Below are 20,628 nucleotides of genomic sequence, written 5' to 3' on the forward strand. Positions count from 1 at the left end.
TGAGATTGAAAAAAGACACAAGTCCATCAAGTCCAACCTATGTGTGTGATTATATGTCAGTATTACATTGTATATCCCTGTATGTTGCGGTCATTCAGGTGATTATCTAATAGTTTCTTGGAGCTATCAATGCTCCCCGCTGAGACCATCGCCTGTGGAAGGGAATTCCACATCCTTGCCGCTCTTACAGTAAAGAACCCTCTACGTAGTTTAAGGTTAAACCTCTTTTCTTCTAATTGTAATGAGTGGCCACGAGTCTTATTAAACTCTCTTCTGCGAAAAAGTTTTATCCCTATTGTGGGGTCACCAGTACAGTATTTGTAAATTGAAATCATATCCCCTCTCAAGTGTCTCTTCTCCAGAGAGAATAAGTTCAGTGCTCGCAACCTTTCCTCATAACTAAGATCCTCCAGACCCTTTATTAGCTTTGTTGCCCTTCTTTGTACTCGCTCCATTTCCAGTACATCCCTCCTAAGGACTGGTGCCCAGAACTGAACAGCATACTCCAGGTGCGGCCGGACCAGAGTCATCTACTAGGACCCCCAGGTCCTTTTCCATCCTAGATTTCCCCAGAGGTTCTCCCCCCAGTGTATAGATTGCATTCATATTTTTGCCACCCAAATGCATTATTTTACATTTTTCTACATTGAACCTCATTTGCCATGTAGTCGCCCACCCCATTAATTTGTTCAGGTCTTTTTGCAAGATTTCCACATCCTGCGGAGAAGTTATTGCCCTGCTTAGCTTAGTATCGTCTGCAAATACAGAGATTGAACTGTTTATCCCATCCTCCAGGTTCTTGCAACTCAACAGCAGAAGAAAAAGATTAGGGTCTGCTACGCCTGACCTTGGCAGGGACCACAAATCTGTCGTCGGAGCTATCTGTCATGGAGCCGCTGCTGTCTACAGGATCGTATTCTGAGCCTGAATCTGACAGATGAGTGACTTCCTCTTCACTATCTGTCATGCTCAGAAACATGTAGGCCTCTTCACTAGTGTACCTTCGATTTGCCATTTTGGGCTCTAAATTTAGTGGTACACTAGTGAGACTCACAGGTAAAAAAGCTCCTGACTGATTCAAACTCTACCAAAACAACTGTTAGTTGTCGCAGGGATCAGGCCTGACTCTGCCAACGCTGCAGTTATGTGCTTGTGTTTTGTAAGTGACATTGATCGATCGATACTGCACTTGTGTGGGCTGGGCAGAGGGGCAAAACGCAGGTGCTAGCAGGTATCTGGGCTGATCCCACTAACACTGTGGTTTTGGGAACCCTAAACTGCTGGGGACACTAGTATACAGTGGGGATGGAAAGTATTCAGACCCCCTTAATTTTTTCACTCTGTTATATTGCAGCCATTTGCTAAAATCATTTAAGTTCATTTTTTTCCACATAAATGTACACACAGCACCCCATATTGATAGAAAAACACAGAATTGTTGACATTTTTGCAGATTTATTAAAAAAGAAAAACTGAAATATCACTTGGTCCTAAGTATTCAGACCCTTTGCTCAGTATTTAGTAGAAGCACCCTTTTGAGTCTTTTTGGGAAAGATGCAATAAGTTTTTCACACCTGGATTTGGGGATCCTCTACCATTCCTCCTTGCAGATCCTCTCCAGTTCTGTCAGGTTGGATAGTAAACGTTGGTGGACAGCCATTTTTAGGTCTCTCCAGAGATGCTCAATTGGGTTTAAGTCGGGACTCTGGCTGTGCCATTCAAGAACAGTCATGGAGTTGTTGTGAAGCCACTCCTTCTTTATTTTAGCTGTGTGCTTGGGGTCATTGTCTTGTTCGAAGGTAAACCCTCTGCCCAGTCTGAGGTCCTGAGCACTCTGGAGAAGGTTTTCGTCCAGGATATCCCTGTACTTGGCCGCATTCATCTTTCCCTCTAGTGCAACCAGTCATCCTGTCCCTGCAGCTGAAAAACACCCACGCATGATGCTGCCACCACCATGCTTCACTGTTGGGACTGTATTGGACAGGTAATGAGCAGTGCCTAGTTTTCTCCACACATACCGCTTAGAATTAAGGCCAAAAAGTTCTATCTTGGTCTCATCAGACCAGAGAATCTTATTTCTCACCATCTTGGAGTCCTTCAGGTTTTTTTTTTTAGCAAACTCCATGCGGGCTTTCATGTGCTTTGCGCTGAGAGGCTTCCGTCAGGCCCCTCTGCCATAAAGCCCGGACTGGTGGAGGGCTGCAGTGATGGTTGACTTTCTACAACTTTCTCCCATCTCCCGACTGCATCTCTGGAGCTCAGCCACAGTGATCTTTGGGTTCTTCTTTACCTCTCTCACCAAGGCTTTCTGGGAAGGGCTCTGGTCGTCCCAAACTTCTTCCATTTAAGGATTATGGAGGCCACTGTGCTCTTAGGAGCCTTAAATGCAGCAGAAATTGTTTAGTAACCTTGGCCAGATCTGTGTCTTGCCACAATTCTGTCTGAGCTCTTCAGGCAGTTCCTTTTGACTTGCGCTGTGAGTTGTAAGGTCTTATATAGACAGGTGTGTGGCTTTCCTAATCAAGTCCAATCAGTATAATCAAACACAGCTGGACTCGAAGGTGTAGAACCATCTCAAGGATGATCAGAAGAAATAGACAGCACCTGAGTTAAATATGAGTGTCACAGCAAAGGGTCTGAATGCTTAGGACCATGTGATATTTCAGTTTTTCTTTTTTAATAAATCTGCAAAAATGTCAACAATTCTGTGTTTATCTGTCAATATGGGGTGCTGTGTGTACATTTATGTGGAAAAAAATGAACTTAAATGATTTTAGCAAATGGCTGCAATATAACAAAGAGTGAAAAATTTAAGGGGGTCTGAATACTCTCAGTCCCCACTGTATGTCTGCTGGTGTAAAGGGGGTAATGGGCCATGTTGCTGCAGATGCAGGCTGCTCATTAATTTGATATGTACCTTGCAGCACATATGCGGGGTAATGGGCAGGAATATGGCCTGTATAGGGGTATTAAGTTTTGCTATCACTCTAACCCTTATACCTGATTGGTTATGTTTTAAGTTCAGTACTACAGTATATGTTAAAATTATGTCAGTTTGTCTCATTTACTCAGCCATCCTAACAGAACAGCTATAGCAAGTCAATAGGAACATTCTGTTACTGCTACAGGCTCAGTTTTCTGAAGTAATGATCTGCATAACTTTACATGCATCAGTATCACAATGTGCTATATACTACTGGAGTAGAGTCAGACTTCAAACACTAAATTCATAAAATAGTCAGGTTCATTAGTTACCCAGTTCCTTTCCAAACACTGACATAGCTGCTGTACCAGCATTCAGAGCGGAGAAAGGTCCTAGGTATGGGCATATGCATTTTTGGTATGTATGGCATTGGGACAGAAATCTCCTAGAAAATTCAAGAGCCTATTGTCTAGGTGTCCTTCGATGTCTCTTGTATGAAGATTATTTTGTATGGTGTGAGTTATTGTATCTGAATGTCCTTGCAAATTACTCATATTCAGTTTAATGTTATTTACTATGCATGGTATAGCAGAGTTGTAAATTACTAAGTAGGTTTCATAGTTGCTGTCTAATGCTAACCTGACTGCATGTAATTACATGGGAAAGTCTCAGAACTCCTTTTCCTAGACGAAAAGATGGTGGCCAGGGCTTAGGCACATACCTAGTTTTTGTGATGTAGGTTTTTCCTAGCTTACCCATTACTGCCTGTAGTAATCCAGGAATCCCCAAGGTAGGGAAAAGGCAAGGTTTTTCTTTACAGCCCTCAATAGCCAAAACCCTCTTGTTGGTGCCATGCTACACAGACAGCGCGAGTCTCCTCATAGGATACTCCTAGTCAACAATGCTCTAATGCTCTAGGACTCAATCCTACTCTCCGAGGTCACTGCATGGCTTGGAGACTATTCAGCATTTTAGCATGTTTTTCTTTTATACACTTTTGGACAAGCACAATTATTTTTAGGATATTTAGCCTTCACGAAATCCCACTATACGTTTATCCCAGACTGGTTACTTGTTATAATAGATTTGAGGTTCTGAATTCCTAGGCTTCGGGCTTATTTTCAAACCCTTCCTAAGAGAGGAAACAAAGCCATAGTAATTACTTTTTTCCCATCATTTGGATTGCTTAAAATAAAATTAGCCTTTTGCTATTATTCACAGGACCCAAGTCAGTTGCTCGGGTGTCTAAGCACTCTGTAGGCAGGTGGATCATGTTCATATTTTAAGGCACACTGTACATAATTTTAAAAGTCGAACTGCCCAGTTGATTTGGGTCATTTCTTATGTCTTTGACCTCAGCGTGGGGAGAATTCGTAGTTTTTTCCCAACATATCTACAAAGTCACCACCTGGTCTAATTTTCATACGGTGTTTTGACACATCCGGATTGCTCTGCAGTCCTTTCAGGACATAGCCTTGTAATATAGTTCCTGGAAGCAGTAGCCCACCCTAATAGGTTGTTTCTATAATGTCCTCCCGTGCTGTCCTGGAAGATGAAATGGGAAAACTAGAGTTACCTGGTAACTCCATTTCCATTAATCTTCCAGGACAGCATGGACCTCCACCCTATATTCTGTGTTGTATTTGGTTATTATGGTATTATGTTATTCCATTAGTTGTGTTTGGTTCTTCCTACTACTGAGGACAGTGGGTGACTGTGCTCTTTGATTGTGTATTATGTGTTTTCTGTTTTAGGTGGGTGAAGCCACTCTCACGTGCTGTCCTGGAAGATTAATAGAAAAGGAGTTTACCAGGTAAACTAACTCTAGTTTTCCAGGCACTGTATAACAGCTGTTTCCCTGAATTAGTATCCTTAACAGGAAGGAGTCAACAGTGCAGTTTTGTGCTAGTCTGTAAGCTGGGGGGAGGGGGAGGAGCAGGGGAGTGCATTGCAGTCCTAGTCTATGGGGCTCTATGTGTCTATTAATGCACACAAATTGTAAGGGACACAACTCAAGTCCCTAAATGCAAGGGGTTCTTCAAAGGATGCTGCAAGAGAAAGGAACCACCCTGAAACTGGAAACCTGGAGCGGCGGGCATGGAACCAGCTTACACAGGAACATGAACATGGATTAAAATATGAAGAAGCTGCCTACTCAGTAATTGTTAAAATCAGCTGCTTAAAGTGCTGAGGGTGGCATATAACTTTAACAGCATAATACTGACAATTGGGGATTTAGGGTTTTAAAACCAAAAACTGTAAACATTTCTGATCACCGCTTTCAGAAAGTACCAGTCCTACAAGCTTTGTGGCTCTGCAGTATACAAAGACAAAAACATTTTTTTCCCAAATCCCCTTTAGGACAGATTCCTGAGATAATCGGCACCCTCCTTTTACAAGAAATGCACAGCCAAAAGCAATTAAAAGGCCTCTCCCACCTCTTTGTTCTCATTTTCATTGTGTTTCTGACCCTCCAGTTGAGGGTAATTTTTCTTGTTTTTCCTGGGTGGTTGATTGTGGTCATTGCCCAACCTCTCTGGTGGCGCATGTCTACCTGTGGGTGGGCACAAGAAATCCAAAGGTGTACCAGGGTGGCGTCCGATGGCTTTTCTGGAGGCGGTTGATGATGTGCTTCCCAAGTGCCAGATGACCTAATTCCAGCGCAAAGGTGCTTATATGGCTGCTGTTCAGGGCGTCACTGTGGGGGCGGATAAAGCCCTTATTTTTGACCCTGCCTGGTAGTTTACAGTGTCATTGGAATCCTCCTGTATTGGCACCTTGTAATGGAGTAGGGGGAGAATACAGACCCCAAAAGGACCTTCATGTGGATGAAGTCTGGCTTTGCATCTGGGGCTAGATTTTAGTTATCAAAAGTAAGACTCTGGTAGGCACCTTCTTAAAAGATGATTGCTTGGTAGGGTGTACCATCTTGGTTTTCTCTCAGTTTTCCCTAGACTAATCCTGTGGAGAAGCACCATAAACATAATAAAAAGTGCATGAACTGTGGCACCAGGCTCTCAGACTCCTATTGTAAGGCTTTATGTGAAGAAATGTATTATGGTAGTCACAGGGTCAGAGACTGCTCTTATTATGAAATATTATATTAAATCCACGCAGGATGATATGGTCTCCTCGTTTTGTGCCTTTAGATCTGCCATCCCATGGAGGCTGTGCAACCAGGTTCATTATGTCCATGTCTTTGAGACCTAGATAATTGGATGCAGCTTTATCACAGGTATCTAAGGACATGGATCTAACTTTTGAGGATTCTGTGTTAGAGATCAGATGGATGGGAAAGCAGAATCCTTCCTTAAGAGCTCTTGGGATGCGTCTGCGTTTTTCCTTAGGCCTAGCGTTGGTATCCAGCTGTTTGGATAGGAATCTGAACATATGGGTAGAGCGCAATATGGCTAGGTGACCTCCTGTCAGATACTCCTACAGAGCAGATTAAAGAATCCATGCTGTTCGTTGCTAAATCATTGGCTATTTTGGGCTGATGCTGCTGTGGAATCTGTGAAGGCCACAGCTAGAGCGATTTTCTCTGATTAACCACTTGCTTACTGGGCACTTAAACCCCCCTCCTGCCCAGACCAATTTTCAGCTTTCTGCGCTGACGCACTTTGAATGACAATTGCGCGGTCATACAACACTGTACCCAAATTAAATTTTTATAATTTTTTTCCCACAAATAGAGCTTTCTTTTGGTGGTATTTAATCACAGCTGGGGTTTTTATTTTTTGCTAAACAAACAAAAAAAGATGGAAATTTTTGAAAAAAAAAAAAATTCATGTTTAATAGTTTGTTATAAAATTTTGCAAACAGGTAATTTTTCTCCTTCATTGATATGCGCTGATGAGGTGGCACTGGTGGGCACTGATGGGCATGGATAGGCACAGTTATGGCGGCACTGATGGGCACAGTTAAGGCAGCACTGATGGGGACAGATAAGGCGGTACTGATGGGCACAGATAAGGCGCTACTGATGGCCACTGATGGCCACTGATGGGCGCTGATGGGTGGCGCTGATTGGTGGCACTGATGGGTGGCACGGATAGATGGCACTGATAGGTACCACTGATGGGAGGCACTGATGGATGGCACTGATGGGCAGTGATGGGTGGCACTGATGGGCACTTATGGGCACTGGTAGGTGACACTGATGGGCACTGATAGGTGGCACTGATGTGCAGCACTGTTGTTGCACTGATGTGGGCGCTGATGGGTGGCACTGTGGGCACTTATGGGTGGCACTGATTGATGGCACTGTGGGCACTGATGGGTGACGCTGGTGGGCACTGGTAGGCAGCACTGCTGCCTATTGCTGTGTCACTGGCAGGGGCAGATGATCGCAGTGATTGGGACTGATGTCCCGATCACGGCCGCCGGTGATCAGGTTTTTTTTTTCCTCCGCCGCTCATGCACGGGACGACGTCAATAGACGTCGTCCCGGCAATGTAGATCCGTGCTGTTGCCGTCATTTGGCAATGGCCCGGATCTGAAGTGGTTAAAGTAGGCAAAACTTCTTTTTTTTTTTTTTTTCCATTTTGGATCAAGTAAGGGAGGGTTATAACCCCTATGTTATCTGTCATCATTTTTTTTTTCATTGCTAATGGTACAAAGGACAAATAGAGAGACTAAGTCTCCCTAATGGGGACACATGGCAATAAAAGCTGACAGGTATTTTAATCCCTCACCACTCTTTCCAAAACAAAATGAAGTTTTGCCTTTTTGTTACTTTAATTCCTCTACCAGGGCTATTTAGCTAAAAGTTTGGGAAGGTGATCTTACATCGAAGACTAAATGCTGTGGTTTTACTTTTTTTTTTAAAAGGAGATTTGATTTTCTCGTTTAGAGAGAAGGGAGTGCATCTTGCAACCAGCGGTACAGGTCTCAGATGAGTTTCAGCAAAGTTCAGGCCACCAAAAAGAGATGGTTGTTTGACAGAGGGAAGGGGGAGGAGTGGTAATCCTCTTCATTTCTAGTGAACACCCTAAAGAAAACAAGGGATGCTACTTCAGGTGCATGGGAAACACTTTCCCTTTTTTACAACCAGTTGGAAGAGATCTGTGTGAGGCTCTCTCCCCAACCCCCCCCCCCCCCCCCCTATTTTCACATCTGTCAAGAGAGCAGGGGAAGGGCAGGCAGAAGCCCTGTTTTTTTGTGTTGCGCCTATTGGACCAGCAAGTTATAGCATTGTCCTGGCATTTTAGTCCCACATGTTTCTGGTATAGAAGAGTTCAGGAAGATAGAGGGATAATCAGCTTGAAGAGACAAGTTTCTCCTTTTTACAAGAAGTTTACATGGAGAGCATATAATCTGTAAAAAGATGTGCTGTTGTAGGTGGTCTTCACGGTTACTCTGGGTCTCCAGGATAGATCAGACCAAAATGAGCGACAAATGAGGAGGAAAGTGGGACAGAGGGACTTTGTTCCAAATCAGGATCAGTTCCATAAAATCAGGGATACAGTAGTTGGGAGCTATGGTAAAAGGTAGGAGCAACCTTGTGTAGAGCTTTGCTAGACTGCTCTAGTTTAATAGATTTGGGGAAACCACATGATTATCCAACAGCATGGTGTACAGGCAGAGTATATCCACATCATGCTAATTTCCAGTAAATAGAAAAATTAAGTTGCCTAAGAAGTTGTTGAACTTTGCAAACATTAGCACATGCTTCCTCCCTGTATTTTAATCAATGCTCTGTAAAGTACTTTTGGTGCCATATTTTTCCTAACTGTTTAACGTTTTAACGGTTTATCCATTGAGTTTAACAAGTGTCTTTATATTTCAGTAAAGGATTTGAAGACTGGGGAAGCTGTGCGGGGACCAAGGCTGTTTTTTGGCCCAAATATTCTGAATGGTAATGTTGATATACTTTTAATTATATGTATTATTGACCCGGAGGAAATCAGATGAAGAACTTATAATAATTTTTTTATGCTAAATTACAGAATTTCTCAGGAGGGAAGGGGGTCCATAATGGTTAATTTGTATCCTAAAGTCTTCATTCACCCAGATGGGGGGACGGGGGGGGGGGGGGGCGGTGCGACTATGCCTGCTGTGTTCTGAAACAAAGGCAGGTCTGGTGTAAAAATCCCATCATTTTCCCAACGCTGGGAAGTTGCATGTGGCATGTACAGCCATCTGTGAGATGACTAGTTGTACATACAATAGGGGAGGTTGAAGGGTTTGTTTGAAATGCAAAAAAACAAAAATGAGCACCAAGGCTCAAAGAGCCCATAAAAACAGAACACGTTACATAGTAGGTGAGGTTGAAAACAGTCAAGTCCAACCTATGTGTGTGATTATATGTCAGTATTATATTGTATATCTCTGTGTTGCGGTCATTCAGGTGCTTATCTAATAGTTTTTTGAAACTATCAATGCCCCCTGCTGAGACCACCGCCTGTGGAAGGGAATTCCACATCCTTGCCGCTTTTACAGTAAAGAACCCTCTATGTAGTTTAAGGTTAAACCTCTTTTCTTCTAATTTTAATGAGTGGCCACGTGTCTTGTTAAACTCCCTTCAGCCTAGTGTCCCTTACAATCAGTCAAGGATACATATGCCAATATCAACAATAAAGTACAGTTTGTGCAGTTGGTAACATCCATCAATACACAGGAGTCAATTAACAAAGTAATTGTGCAATTTACCTTCCTCGCTCTACCGAGGCAGTAGTGTGAGGATTACCAACGGTGCCACATTTTCGTAAAGATTTGGGGTTCCCTCCTAAGCTCGAGGGTCAACTTAGAGTGAGATGTTACCATTGATCATAGCCTTTCAAGTCTCTATTGATAAATGTGTGGTGCCCTTCCATGATATAAGGATAACCTTTTTTGTCATTGAAATAGAAGATGTGCAATAATAACAGGTGAGCGTCTGAAAAATGATAGTCATCCTTGAGTTATGAAAATTATTTAAATTCCTGACCCTCATGTAATTGATGTAGGTATTTAATTGCCCTAGTAGACCAACACTGTGGATCTGGGAGGGTAAAAAAGTTCCAATAAGGTAGGGTTAAGCTAGAGTGGGCCGTTGGGTGAAGTTTGCCAAGAGGACTCCTGCATGTGTTTTTGAGCTTGGGAAAATAATTTAAGCGCAGTATGTGAGACCGAAGTGCCCACATCAGTCGGCACCACAGGCCTGTATACCATATTGTGCAGGATCTCAAAGGAGGACACTATAGCTGCCTCCACTACCATGCAGGCATTCCCCGGGGATGGAATAATAAGCCAGTCATGCACATATACCAGATGGGTCGCTAAATAATATAAATCAGGAAAGGACAGGACCCGCCATATGGGTAGGTAGCTTAAAGGTGGTCAATGCCACTCGAGGGGACTGTCCCCCATGGTGAATTAGCCGCTGCATATATGAATTTGGGAAGAAAAATAATTTTGAGCAGGTTTTCTCTACCCATCAAGTCTAGGGGAAGATCCATCTATTATTTAGTCTTGGTCTGCAAGAGGGACACCAGAGGAAGTACATTGTTGACAATGTAGGACTGCAGAGGCAACTGGACAATCACGCCAAGATATTTAAAGGACTAAACTATATGTAAAAATGAGAACAGGTGCACGCAAGCTACTGCGTCCTGGTCTATGGGAAACCAGCTAGATTTGTCTCAGTTGACTCAAAATCCAGAGTAATCGCCAAATTCCTCTACAATTTAATAAGCAGTAAAGCATTAAGATCTGCTTGGTATACTAAAGTGTCATTCGCATATAAAGATAGTGTTTAGCATAAATGAGTACACCCCAACAGATTTGTCAGAAAACCTTTCCCTTCAGAATCAACATTTTCTATGGGACACTATACTGTATGGGGTGATCTGCACTATAGTTTTTTTTTCTCTTGCCTCTTACATGTATAACACCACATTGAGAGCTGTGGACTGGAATTTGATCTGTCAGTGGAAGCAGTGCCACTTTTACACTGCAAAGGTGCATACTAGCCTCCTTTAGCTAGTGGGGTCCACCCAAGTAGGTGAGAAGACACCCTTAGGTGGGGTGAAGAAAAAGTTTGATACACTTAGGATTGTTTTTGGTGTATGGGATTACACGCTTCACAGATTTTGTACATTATTATTATTATACAGGCTTTATATAACACCAACAGTTTACGCAGCGCTTTACAATAAAAAGGGGGACAGTACAATTACAATTCAGTTAAATACAGAAGGAATAGGAGGGCCCTGCTCGTGGAGCTTACAATCTAACATCTATATCTTTATGGACTGGCAATGAAATATGGACTCACTTTGATCTATCTAATTGTATTTTATTATTATTTTTATGATCACTGATGAACTTTATATAATAATTAATCTATGCACTTAACATATTGAAGGAGAGCGCTGCACTCTTGATGGTAGTAAGAAAGGTGAAGCCTACAAGAAGATCAGCAAAGCTTTACTTATCAGTCAGAATACTGTAGCAAAAGTGATACAAACATTTAACAAAGATAGAACTGCAACCATATAACAGACTTCCAGGCCATCCACGGAAGTTAACACCTCGACAGGAGCTTCTTCTGATGAGAAGGGTTGACGAAAATGGCCAAGCAAGTTCACTGCAGTTGGCTAAAGAAGTAGAAAGCCAAACTGGGACACCACCTAGAATTTGCCAGGGCCTATGCTGAAAAAGAGGAAGACTACTGGGACTCTGGAGTGGTGACCAAGATAAATGTTTTTGGAACTGATTGCTTCAAAACTGTATGGCGTTGCACAGGTGACGAGTACAAACAAAAATGCATGGTGTCCACAGTGAGATATGGTGGTGGCAATGTCCTCCTGTGTTGCTGCATGAGTGCTGCTGGTGTCGGGCAGCTGCATTTCATTGATGGTATCATAAATTCACAGATGTACTGCTCTATATTGAAAGAGGAGATGCTACCATCACTCCGTGCCCTTGATCGTCGTGCACTTTTCCAAAATGATTATGAACCAATACACACCTCTAAGGCCACTGTTGCATTTCTGAAAAACGGGGTGAAAGTCATTCAGTGACCAAGTATGCCTCCTGATCTGAACCAAATCGAACACCTATTGGGAATTCTAAAGAGACAAGTTGAGCATCACTTTCCATTCAGCATTCAGGCTCTAAAAGAGGTTGTTGAAGAGTGGAAAAAGATAGCTGTTGCAATATGTCACCAACTTGGTCATTCCAAACTGTCAGGGCTGGGCTCAGCCCGCCCTTCTCTGAGCTGGCCGCTCAGCTGTCGGCTAATTGCCAGCTCCCATCTCTCTCCACAGTTACCCAGCTGTTGTTGCTTCTGCTCGTTAGTCCTGCCTACTTGAAGCCGTCCAGCTCACTTGATCTCTGCCTTTGTCAACATCACAGAGACTTTCTCCTGCGTTCCTGTTGAAGACTTGCTCGGCTGACGTTCCTTCTGACTCCTGATCCTGCTTGCTGTACTACTACATTTATCTTTGACTCGCTGACATTTGCTTGGCTGACTACCCGATCCGGTTACTGAACTCTGGCTTGTTTTGACTACGTTTACTCTGTTTACCTTATTATTATTATTATTAAACCAGTGTGATTTAACTAAACTTCTGCCTCGGTCTGATTCATGGTTGCTGATACATACCCAGAAGACTTGGTGCTATCCTTTCACATCATGGAGTTCATACAAAATACTAGATGTAGTAGTTTTTGTTGTGGGGTGTATTCATCTTTGCTAGGGTTGCACCGATACTACTTTTTTAAGAACGAGTACGATACTTTTTTTTTTTTTTTTTTCAAGTACTCACTGATTCCGGTTACTGATGCTTTTTTTTTTTTTTTGTTATGCGACAGTGGCACCAATATGCAGCACTGATGAGGGGCACTGATGAGGCATGTACTGTCAGTAGTAACAATTTAACGTTTAAATATTGTTACATTTTTTTTTTCATTAGCCATGTTGGGGGGGCCCTTTGGTGCGATATTGGGTATGATAGACCCCTGCAATTTCCCCTTTAAGACAGGGAAAGGGACTGAGAATAGAGATTCTCCCCATTCATATACTGAAGCATCGTAAACAGTTTACGATGCTTAGTTATGAGTGGGCAGGCAGTGATTACTGACACTGCATTCGGAAAAGGAAGGGCTGATTTACTGGCTCCTTTGCTCTCCATCCTGAAAGATCCGGGACATGGGGGGACCGGAAGAAGCCATGGAAAGCTGGGGAGGACGCAGGGGGACCTGGAGGACAAAACTGATAGGGACCTGGAGAGCCGAGGAGCACAGAGGTTGGACTCAGAGGAAGAAATGGATCGGGACCCGGAGGAGGACATGGGGAGCACAGAGGGGGACAGCCGGGGGTGATTGGTGCGGCGGTGGGGGGAGTTACAAGCACCGATCTCCCTGACGGCCATGGGAGGGAGAAGAGGAGAAGCAGCTGTCAGAAAAGCTATACAGGTAGATCGGTGCTTGTAACTCCCCCTCACCACCGCACTGATCACATGTGAGGCTGCCCAAGTATCGGGTCAAGCATCAGAGCATTTGCACAAGTACTCATGCAAATGCTCGGCATCGGTACTGATGGTAGTAACGGTGCAACCCTAATTTTTGCATCAACTAATTTGAGTAAAGCCGAGGATTTTGTTATTAACCTTATTTTCATGTAATGAGCTAAACAAATGTTCAATAAAACTCAGTTTGTCAATTGTTCTTGTGTTCGAGATATTGTTAATCTTACTTTTTAAAAAGTGGGTATTCCTTTATGCTGAGCACTGTATATACAGTATGTGACACCCTAACCTCTAATCCTAACCTAACCTTAACTCTAAGGCCTCATGTACACTGCTGCCACTAATTGGACGTTTAGGAGCAGTTGAGCATTTTTTTTCAACTGCTTTTTTCCTCTGTTATCTTATCAGTACATGTACACAGGGTCGTTTAGTCGTTAATAGGCAGTTGAGTTTAGAGGCCTTTTTGGAAAGCAAAAAAATTAGTTCAGATGCTGAGTTTAGAGGCATTTCAAGCGCCAACTGCTTCTAAACGCGGTAACTCACGTTTAACCGTGTTTCGTTTACAGGCGTTTTTCATTTTTGGCTATGTAGAAAAAAATTAAAAAGAAAAAAATTTTTTTCAAACGCTGCTAAACGCGGCATGTGGGTTACTATCTGTCAAGTTAAATCGTTCAGGAGAGGTTGTAGAAACGTCCCGTGTATATTAAACCTAACCCCTTACCCGAACGAAAAAAATAAAATAATAAATGAATAATATTAAAATATAAATAAAAGCTAGGGGAAAAGCTAAAAAGCTGAAATACCTAGCAACAGATAAGTTTTTTCTATTGGCTAATAAAAAAATCGCCAAAGCTCAAATGCGCGCAAATCGTGCATAAAAACGCTCAAATACACAAAATAAGAGCTGGATGCATTTCTAAATGAACATAAATATAATGGGATACTAACATAGTCATGTCCATAAATATTGGGACATCAACACAATTCTAATCTTTTTGGCTCTATACACCACCACAATGGATTGGAAATGAAACGAACAAGATGTGCTTTAACTGCAGACTTTCAGCTTTAATTTGAGGATATCTACATACAAATCAGGTGAACGGTGTAGGAATTACAACAGTTTGTATATGTGCCTCCCACTTTTTAAGGGACCAAAAGTAATGGGACAATTAGATGCTCAGCTGTTCCATGGCCAGGTGTGTGTTATTCCCTCATTATCCCATTTACAAGGAGCAGATAAAAGGTCCAGAGTTCATTTCAAGTGTGCTCTTTGCATTTGGAATCTGTTGCTGTCAACTCTCAATATGAGATCCAAAGAGCTGTCACTATCAGTGAAGCAAGCCATCATTAGGCTGAAAAAACAAAACAAACCCATCAGAGAGATAGCAAAAACATTAGGTGTGGCCAAATCAACTGTTTGGAACATCCTTAAAAAGAAAGAACACACCGGTGAGCTCAGCAACCCCAAAAGACCCGGAAGACCACGGAAAACAACTGTGGTGGATGACCAAAGAATTCTTTCCCTGGTGAAGAAAACACCCTTCACAGCAGTTGGCCAGATCAAGAACATTCTCCAGGAGGTAGGTGTATGTGTGTCAAGTCAACAATCAAGAGAAGACTTCACCAGAGTGAATACAGAGGGTTCACCACAAAGATGTAAACCATTGGTGAGCCTCAAAAACAGGAAGGCCAGATTAGAGTTTGCCAAACATCTAAAAAAGCCTTTACAGTTCTGGAACAACATCCTATGGACAGATGAGACCAAGATCAACTTGTACCAGAGTGATGGGAAGAGAAGAGTATGGCGAAGGAAAGGAACTGCTCATGATCCAAAGCATACCACCTCATCAGTGAAGCATGCTGGGGGTAGTGTCATGGCGTGGGCATGTATGGCTGCCAATGAAACTGGTTCTCTTGTATTTATTGATGATGTGACTGCTGACAAAAGCAGCAGGATGAATTCTGAAGTGTTTCGGGCAATATTATCTGCTCAGATTCAGCAAAATGCTTCAGAACTCATTGGACGGCGCTTCACAGTGCAGATGGACAATGACACAAAGCATACTGCAAAAGCAACCAAAGAGTTTAAGGGAAAGAAGTGGAATGTTATGCAATGGCCAAGTCAATCACCTGACCTGAATCCGATTGAGCATGCATTTCACTTGCTGAAGACAAAACTGAAGGGAAAATGCCCCGAGAACAAGCAGGAACTGAAGACAGTTGCAGTAGAGGCCTGGCAGAGCATCACCAGGGGTGAAACCCAGCGTCTGGTGATGTCTATGCATTCCAGACTTCAGGCTGTAATTGACTGCAAAGGATTTGCAACCAAGTATTAAAAAGTGAAAATTTGATGGATGATTGTTAATCTGTCCCATTACTTTTGGTCCCTTAAAAAGTGGGAGGCACATATACATACCGTTGTAATTCCTACACCGTTCACCTGATTTGGATGTAAATACCCTCAAATTAAAGCTGAAAGTCTGCAGTTAAAGCACATCTTGTTCGTTTCATTTCAAATCCATTGTGGTGGTGTATAGAGCCAAAAAGATTAGAATTGTGTTGATGTCTCAATATTTATGGACCTGACTGTATATACATGGGTAATTAACACCAGGGATAGTTGATCCAGGGAATTTGATTTCCTTCACAGGGATCAGGAAGGTACTTTTTTTTCCCCCCACTGGAGCAAATTGGGTCAGGCGTTTTTGGTGGATTTTTCTCCCTTCCTTAGGATCAACTCTGGGTATTGGATTGCGATTATTGAGGTTTTTGTTTAATTTTTTTTTCCGTTGGTTGAACTAATATTTTTTTTTTCCTTTTTCCTATTAATGTGTATGTATATATACACACAAGTTGACACAAAGGAGTTTGAATGGCTATTAAAGGTAACCATCCTCATCTGTGATCTGTTTGCTTGTAATTGGTGTGTGTGTGTGTGTGTATAAAAGGTCAATGAGTTTCTGGACTCCTGACAGACCCTTGCATCTTTCATCCAGTGCTGCACTGACATTTCTGGATTCTGAGTCATGGGGAAAGCAAAAGAATTGTCAAAGGATCTGCGGGAAAGGGTAGTTGAACTGTACAAAACAGGCAAGGGATATAAATAGATATCCAAGGAATTGAGAATGCCAATCAGCAGTATTCAAACTCTAATCGAGAAGTGGAAAACAAGGGGTTCTGTTGAAACCAAACCACGGTCCGGTAGAACAACCAAAATTTCAGCCACAACTGCCAGGAAAATTGTTCGGGATGCAAAGAAATACCCACAAATAACTTCAGGTGAAATACAGGACTCTGAAAATATGTGGTGTGGCTGTTTCAAGATGTACAATAAGGAGGCTCTTGAAGAAAGATTTGCTGTATGGTCGAGTCGCCAGAAGAAAGCCATTACTATGCAAATGCCACAAAGTATCCCACTTACAATATGCCAAACAGCACAGAGACAAGCCTCAAACCTTCTGGCAGTAATTTGGAGTGATGAGACCAAAATTGAGCTTTTTGGCCACAACCATAAATGCTACATTTGGAGAGGAGTCAACAAGGCCTATGATGAAAGGTACGGAGGTGGCTCGCTGATGTTTTGGGGATGTGTGAGCTGCACAGGAAATTTAGTCAAAATTATTGGCAAGATGAAATGCAGTATGTTATCAAAAAAATACTGGAGTAACATTTGCATTCATCAGCCAGGAAGCTGCGCATGGGACGTACTTGGACATTCCAAATGACAATGTTCCAAAACACAAGGCCAAGTTGACCTGTCATTGGCTACAGCAGAATAAAGTGAAGGTTCTGGAGTGGCCATCTGTGTCCTGAACTCAATATCATTGAACCACTCTGGGGAGATCTCAAACGTGCAGTTCATGCAAGACAGTCCAAGAATTTACAGGAACTGGAGGCTTTTTGCCAAGAGGAATGGCCAGCTTTACCAACTGAGAAGATAAAGAGCCTCATCCACAAATACTACAAAAGACATCAAGCTGTCATTGATGTTAAAGGGGGCAATACACGGTATTAAGAACTGGGGTATGTAAACTTTTGATCAGGGTCATTTGGGTAGTTTCTGTTGCCATTATGATTTAAAGAGAGTAAACACAGTTGATAATAAAAGGCTTCAGCCAAACACCCATGAGCTAAAGAAACATTTTTGTGTTATCCATATTCTCTGAAAAATGGCCAAGAAATCCTAAATTCTGCCAGGGTATGTAAACTTATGAGCACAACTGTGTGTGTGTGATATATATAGATAGAGAGAGATATATATATATATATATATATATATCTCTCTCTATCTATTTATTGCAGTCCCCAAGTTACCAACGAGCTAGGGACTGTAGGTTTGTTGGTCAATGTGGGGTGTTCTGGGTGCTTCTGGATATGCAGACCTGTATATCAGGCGTGCAGTACATGTAGTACTGCAGTGTGGGATGTGTCCTGTTCTGAAAGACGGCTACTCAGCGATTTCCGGGACCACCGGGATGTCACTCCGTCTCCGTTCGTAGGAGTCGTTCGCAACTCGGATGTTCATAACTCGGGGACTGTGCGTGTGTAAAATATATTTTATTTTATCCACCAATTTCGATTAATTATAACGCACATACAGATCCAGCTACTTTTAGCTAACGCCATGCGTAGCTCCTCCCCCGTACACGTTACGTTCAATCGGAACTTCCTCAGCGGGGCTGGGCTACGGCGTCACCCTACAGTTTATTTAAATAGCACCGTTGTGCATCGGGGGACTGATGTAGAGCCAGAGACATCCATCACCTGCTGAGACAGCAAAGTGTCAGCTCTTTGGAAAAAAAGTGCCCTCATCATAAATGTTTCTTGATTGCTGGATAACCAATCAATGTCAGTTCATCGTCAAACTGACAGCCAGAAAAGCCCTCAGATATGTTGATTTTCATAGCCAAGTCCAGGATTTACATAGATGTTTATCTGAATACTTTGACCAGTGAGATCAATCAAATCGTTAGGATCTGTCTTCCTCAATTTATGATTTCACGGACATCGACTTCACCGGACTCCTCCCCCCTTCCCTTCGTTAGCAGACGGAGGCACTTGAGGAAGGGGGGAGGAGTCACCGGATCTCCGATGGAACTCCATTAAGACCTGGAAGCCGGCGGAGAGGTGCGTACCGATCAAAAGAATTTTGATTGGTCAAAAAAAAATTACGATTAATCAAGGAATTAATCTTTAATTTTCCCAGCCCTAATATATCTATCTATCTATCCATCTATCTATTATCTCTCTTTCTCTCTATATCTATATATCTCTATCTTTTTGTAGGGCCATGGGTTTTTTTTTTTCCTCTTGAGCTGCAGTTCTTGGGCTAATTACCTTGGTTTTACCAGCCTCAGTGCCTTCATGGAATGTTTGGCGTAAAGTCCTATGAAAATAAATTATCTCTAGTCCTTGACCCCCACCCTTTGCCCAGGTGAAGTGACAAATCCTTGTCGCATGGACCTTGATATTAACAAGGGTAAGTTGGACCTTCATTCGTATCGGTGTTTGGTATAGCTTGCTTCGTTTTCGCCATGTGCACTAGGGTTCAAAGGTCTGAGTACACCACTAAGAATTGTTTTATTGTGATTTTGAAGCAGAATTCTACCAATATCAAACTGCAGTGAGGGCCAGTTCACACCAGAACGCAGTGTTGGAAATCCATGTTTTGTGCACGTTTCTCACACCGCGTTTAGAATGCACTGCACTTTCGATTTTCAGCAGGTGCAAGTATTAACACCCCAAACGTAGGTTGCAAATGTACTGCGTTTGCCTGCATCCAATTGCATGGTACAGTGGTACAATGCAATCCAGTTGCTGTACGGAGGCACATGCCTGGGGTTGGCAACCAGTTGATCACAATCTGTGCTTGCCAACTCACTATCCCAGAGCATCAGAGTGCAATGAGCTAGCACCAGCAGCGGAGGGAGCAAATGGCTGTGGAAGCAGCAGGAGCCGCATAAGCCATCGCTTACTCTGTATCACTGGCTTCCTATAGGCTCCCTATCTGGACCATTGGTCCTGGGTTTTTTTTCTGGATTTTGCCTTTTTGCGCAGGTTTTTAAGATCCTGTGATCTTCTATTAACAGCCGGCTGGGTGACAGGCTGGATAAATATAGATCCTTGTAGTCTCCCCAGCCTGGCCATCGAGCATGTGCAGGCCCTAGCTACACGCTGGGTCGGCCACAACATGCCCCTCAGGCTCCAGGGCCGGCCAGTGAGCTCCAAGCTCCAGGGCACACGTATGACCGGACTACGGATGTCTTTCTCACAGTGTGCTGTGGCCCGCAGCCACTCCGTACTGCTCGGGTGTGGGTCTGTGATGGGATGTCCCAGCTCGTCCAGAGGGTAAGTACAGCTCTTCCTGTCTCGGCAGGACTGAGCAGCTGGGCATTCCCTGGGAGGTCGATTAGGGGGTCCCTCTTCTCCCTTTCTTCTCTCCCTGTCCCTTCTTTTCCCTCCCCCCTGTGGGGGATGCTGCAGATTGGCGGTGTGTGTAACTGGGCAGGGGTCCTCCGGGAGGCTCTTATCCCTGATGGGGGGCTGTGGTGGCTGTCTGTGTCCCTGATACTGTGTTTCTGGGTGTCTGTGGGCTTCTGTGTGCTGCCGCCATAGCGCTGTAAGGCGCCATTATCTAGGTACATCTCTGTGTACAGTTGTGATGTCGGCCATTTTCTGTTAGCCCTGTGAGAAATGTGAGTGGCGGCCATTTTCCTGGAGCTCGGGGGCCAGTTTCCCTGTGTTTTTGTTCTATGTACAGGACGCCCATCGGCCATTTTCTTGTAGCCTGTCGCACTTTTTCTCCGCACATCGCTGTTCCCTGGGCTCAGAACAGTGCGGTTTTCATTCCAGGACACCTGTGCATTCTCACAGGATACAGCCAGCAGCAGCAGCACGGCACAGCTCTCGGTCAGGGTGGTGAGTCCTGTGGTGGGAACCCCCTGTAGCAGCTAGGAGGGTGGGACAATACACCTTGTCTTAACTCCCCAAGGGTGGCAGACAGGAAGGGTCAGCATGGCATCAGAAACTGGTACTTCTCCAGATCTCCCTTTAATTGCAACCGGCTCACCTGCAAATAGTGCAGTGTTTTTGGACGCTTTGTCGGCGGTCCTTGAATCGTTCGTTGCCAGGGTGGAGACAGCGTGCGGGCGCAAGGGGGGTAAGAAACGGCCCCTGCCCCCCCGTCCTCCGGGGAGAGCTCTGATTCAGACTTGGGCCCCGCAGTGACTGTCGGCCCCTGCTCTGATG

At 43.5% G+C, this 20,628-nt stretch overlaps 1 protein-coding gene across 1 annotated transcript in view; it reads left to right on the forward strand.

Annotated features, from left to right (window-relative positions):
* EXD1 (exonuclease 3'-5' domain containing 1) overlaps positions 1–20,628 on the forward strand; it is a 559,324-nt gene that overhangs the window by 57,225 nt on the left and 481,471 nt on the right. Inside the window, exon 2 of the mRNA XM_073610706.1 lies at positions 8,712–8,780. Within this exon, the coding sequence (XP_073466807.1) occupies positions 8,712–8,780 (69 nt within the window). The remainder of the gene's footprint in view (positions 1–8,711; positions 8,781–20,628) is intronic.

This window comes from Aquarana catesbeiana, linkage group LG13 (assembly GCF_042186555.1).
Source record: "Aquarana catesbeiana isolate 2022-GZ linkage group LG13, ASM4218655v1, whole genome shotgun sequence".
Lineage (NCBI taxonomy): Eukaryota > Metazoa > Chordata > Amphibia > Anura > Ranidae > Aquarana > Aquarana catesbeiana.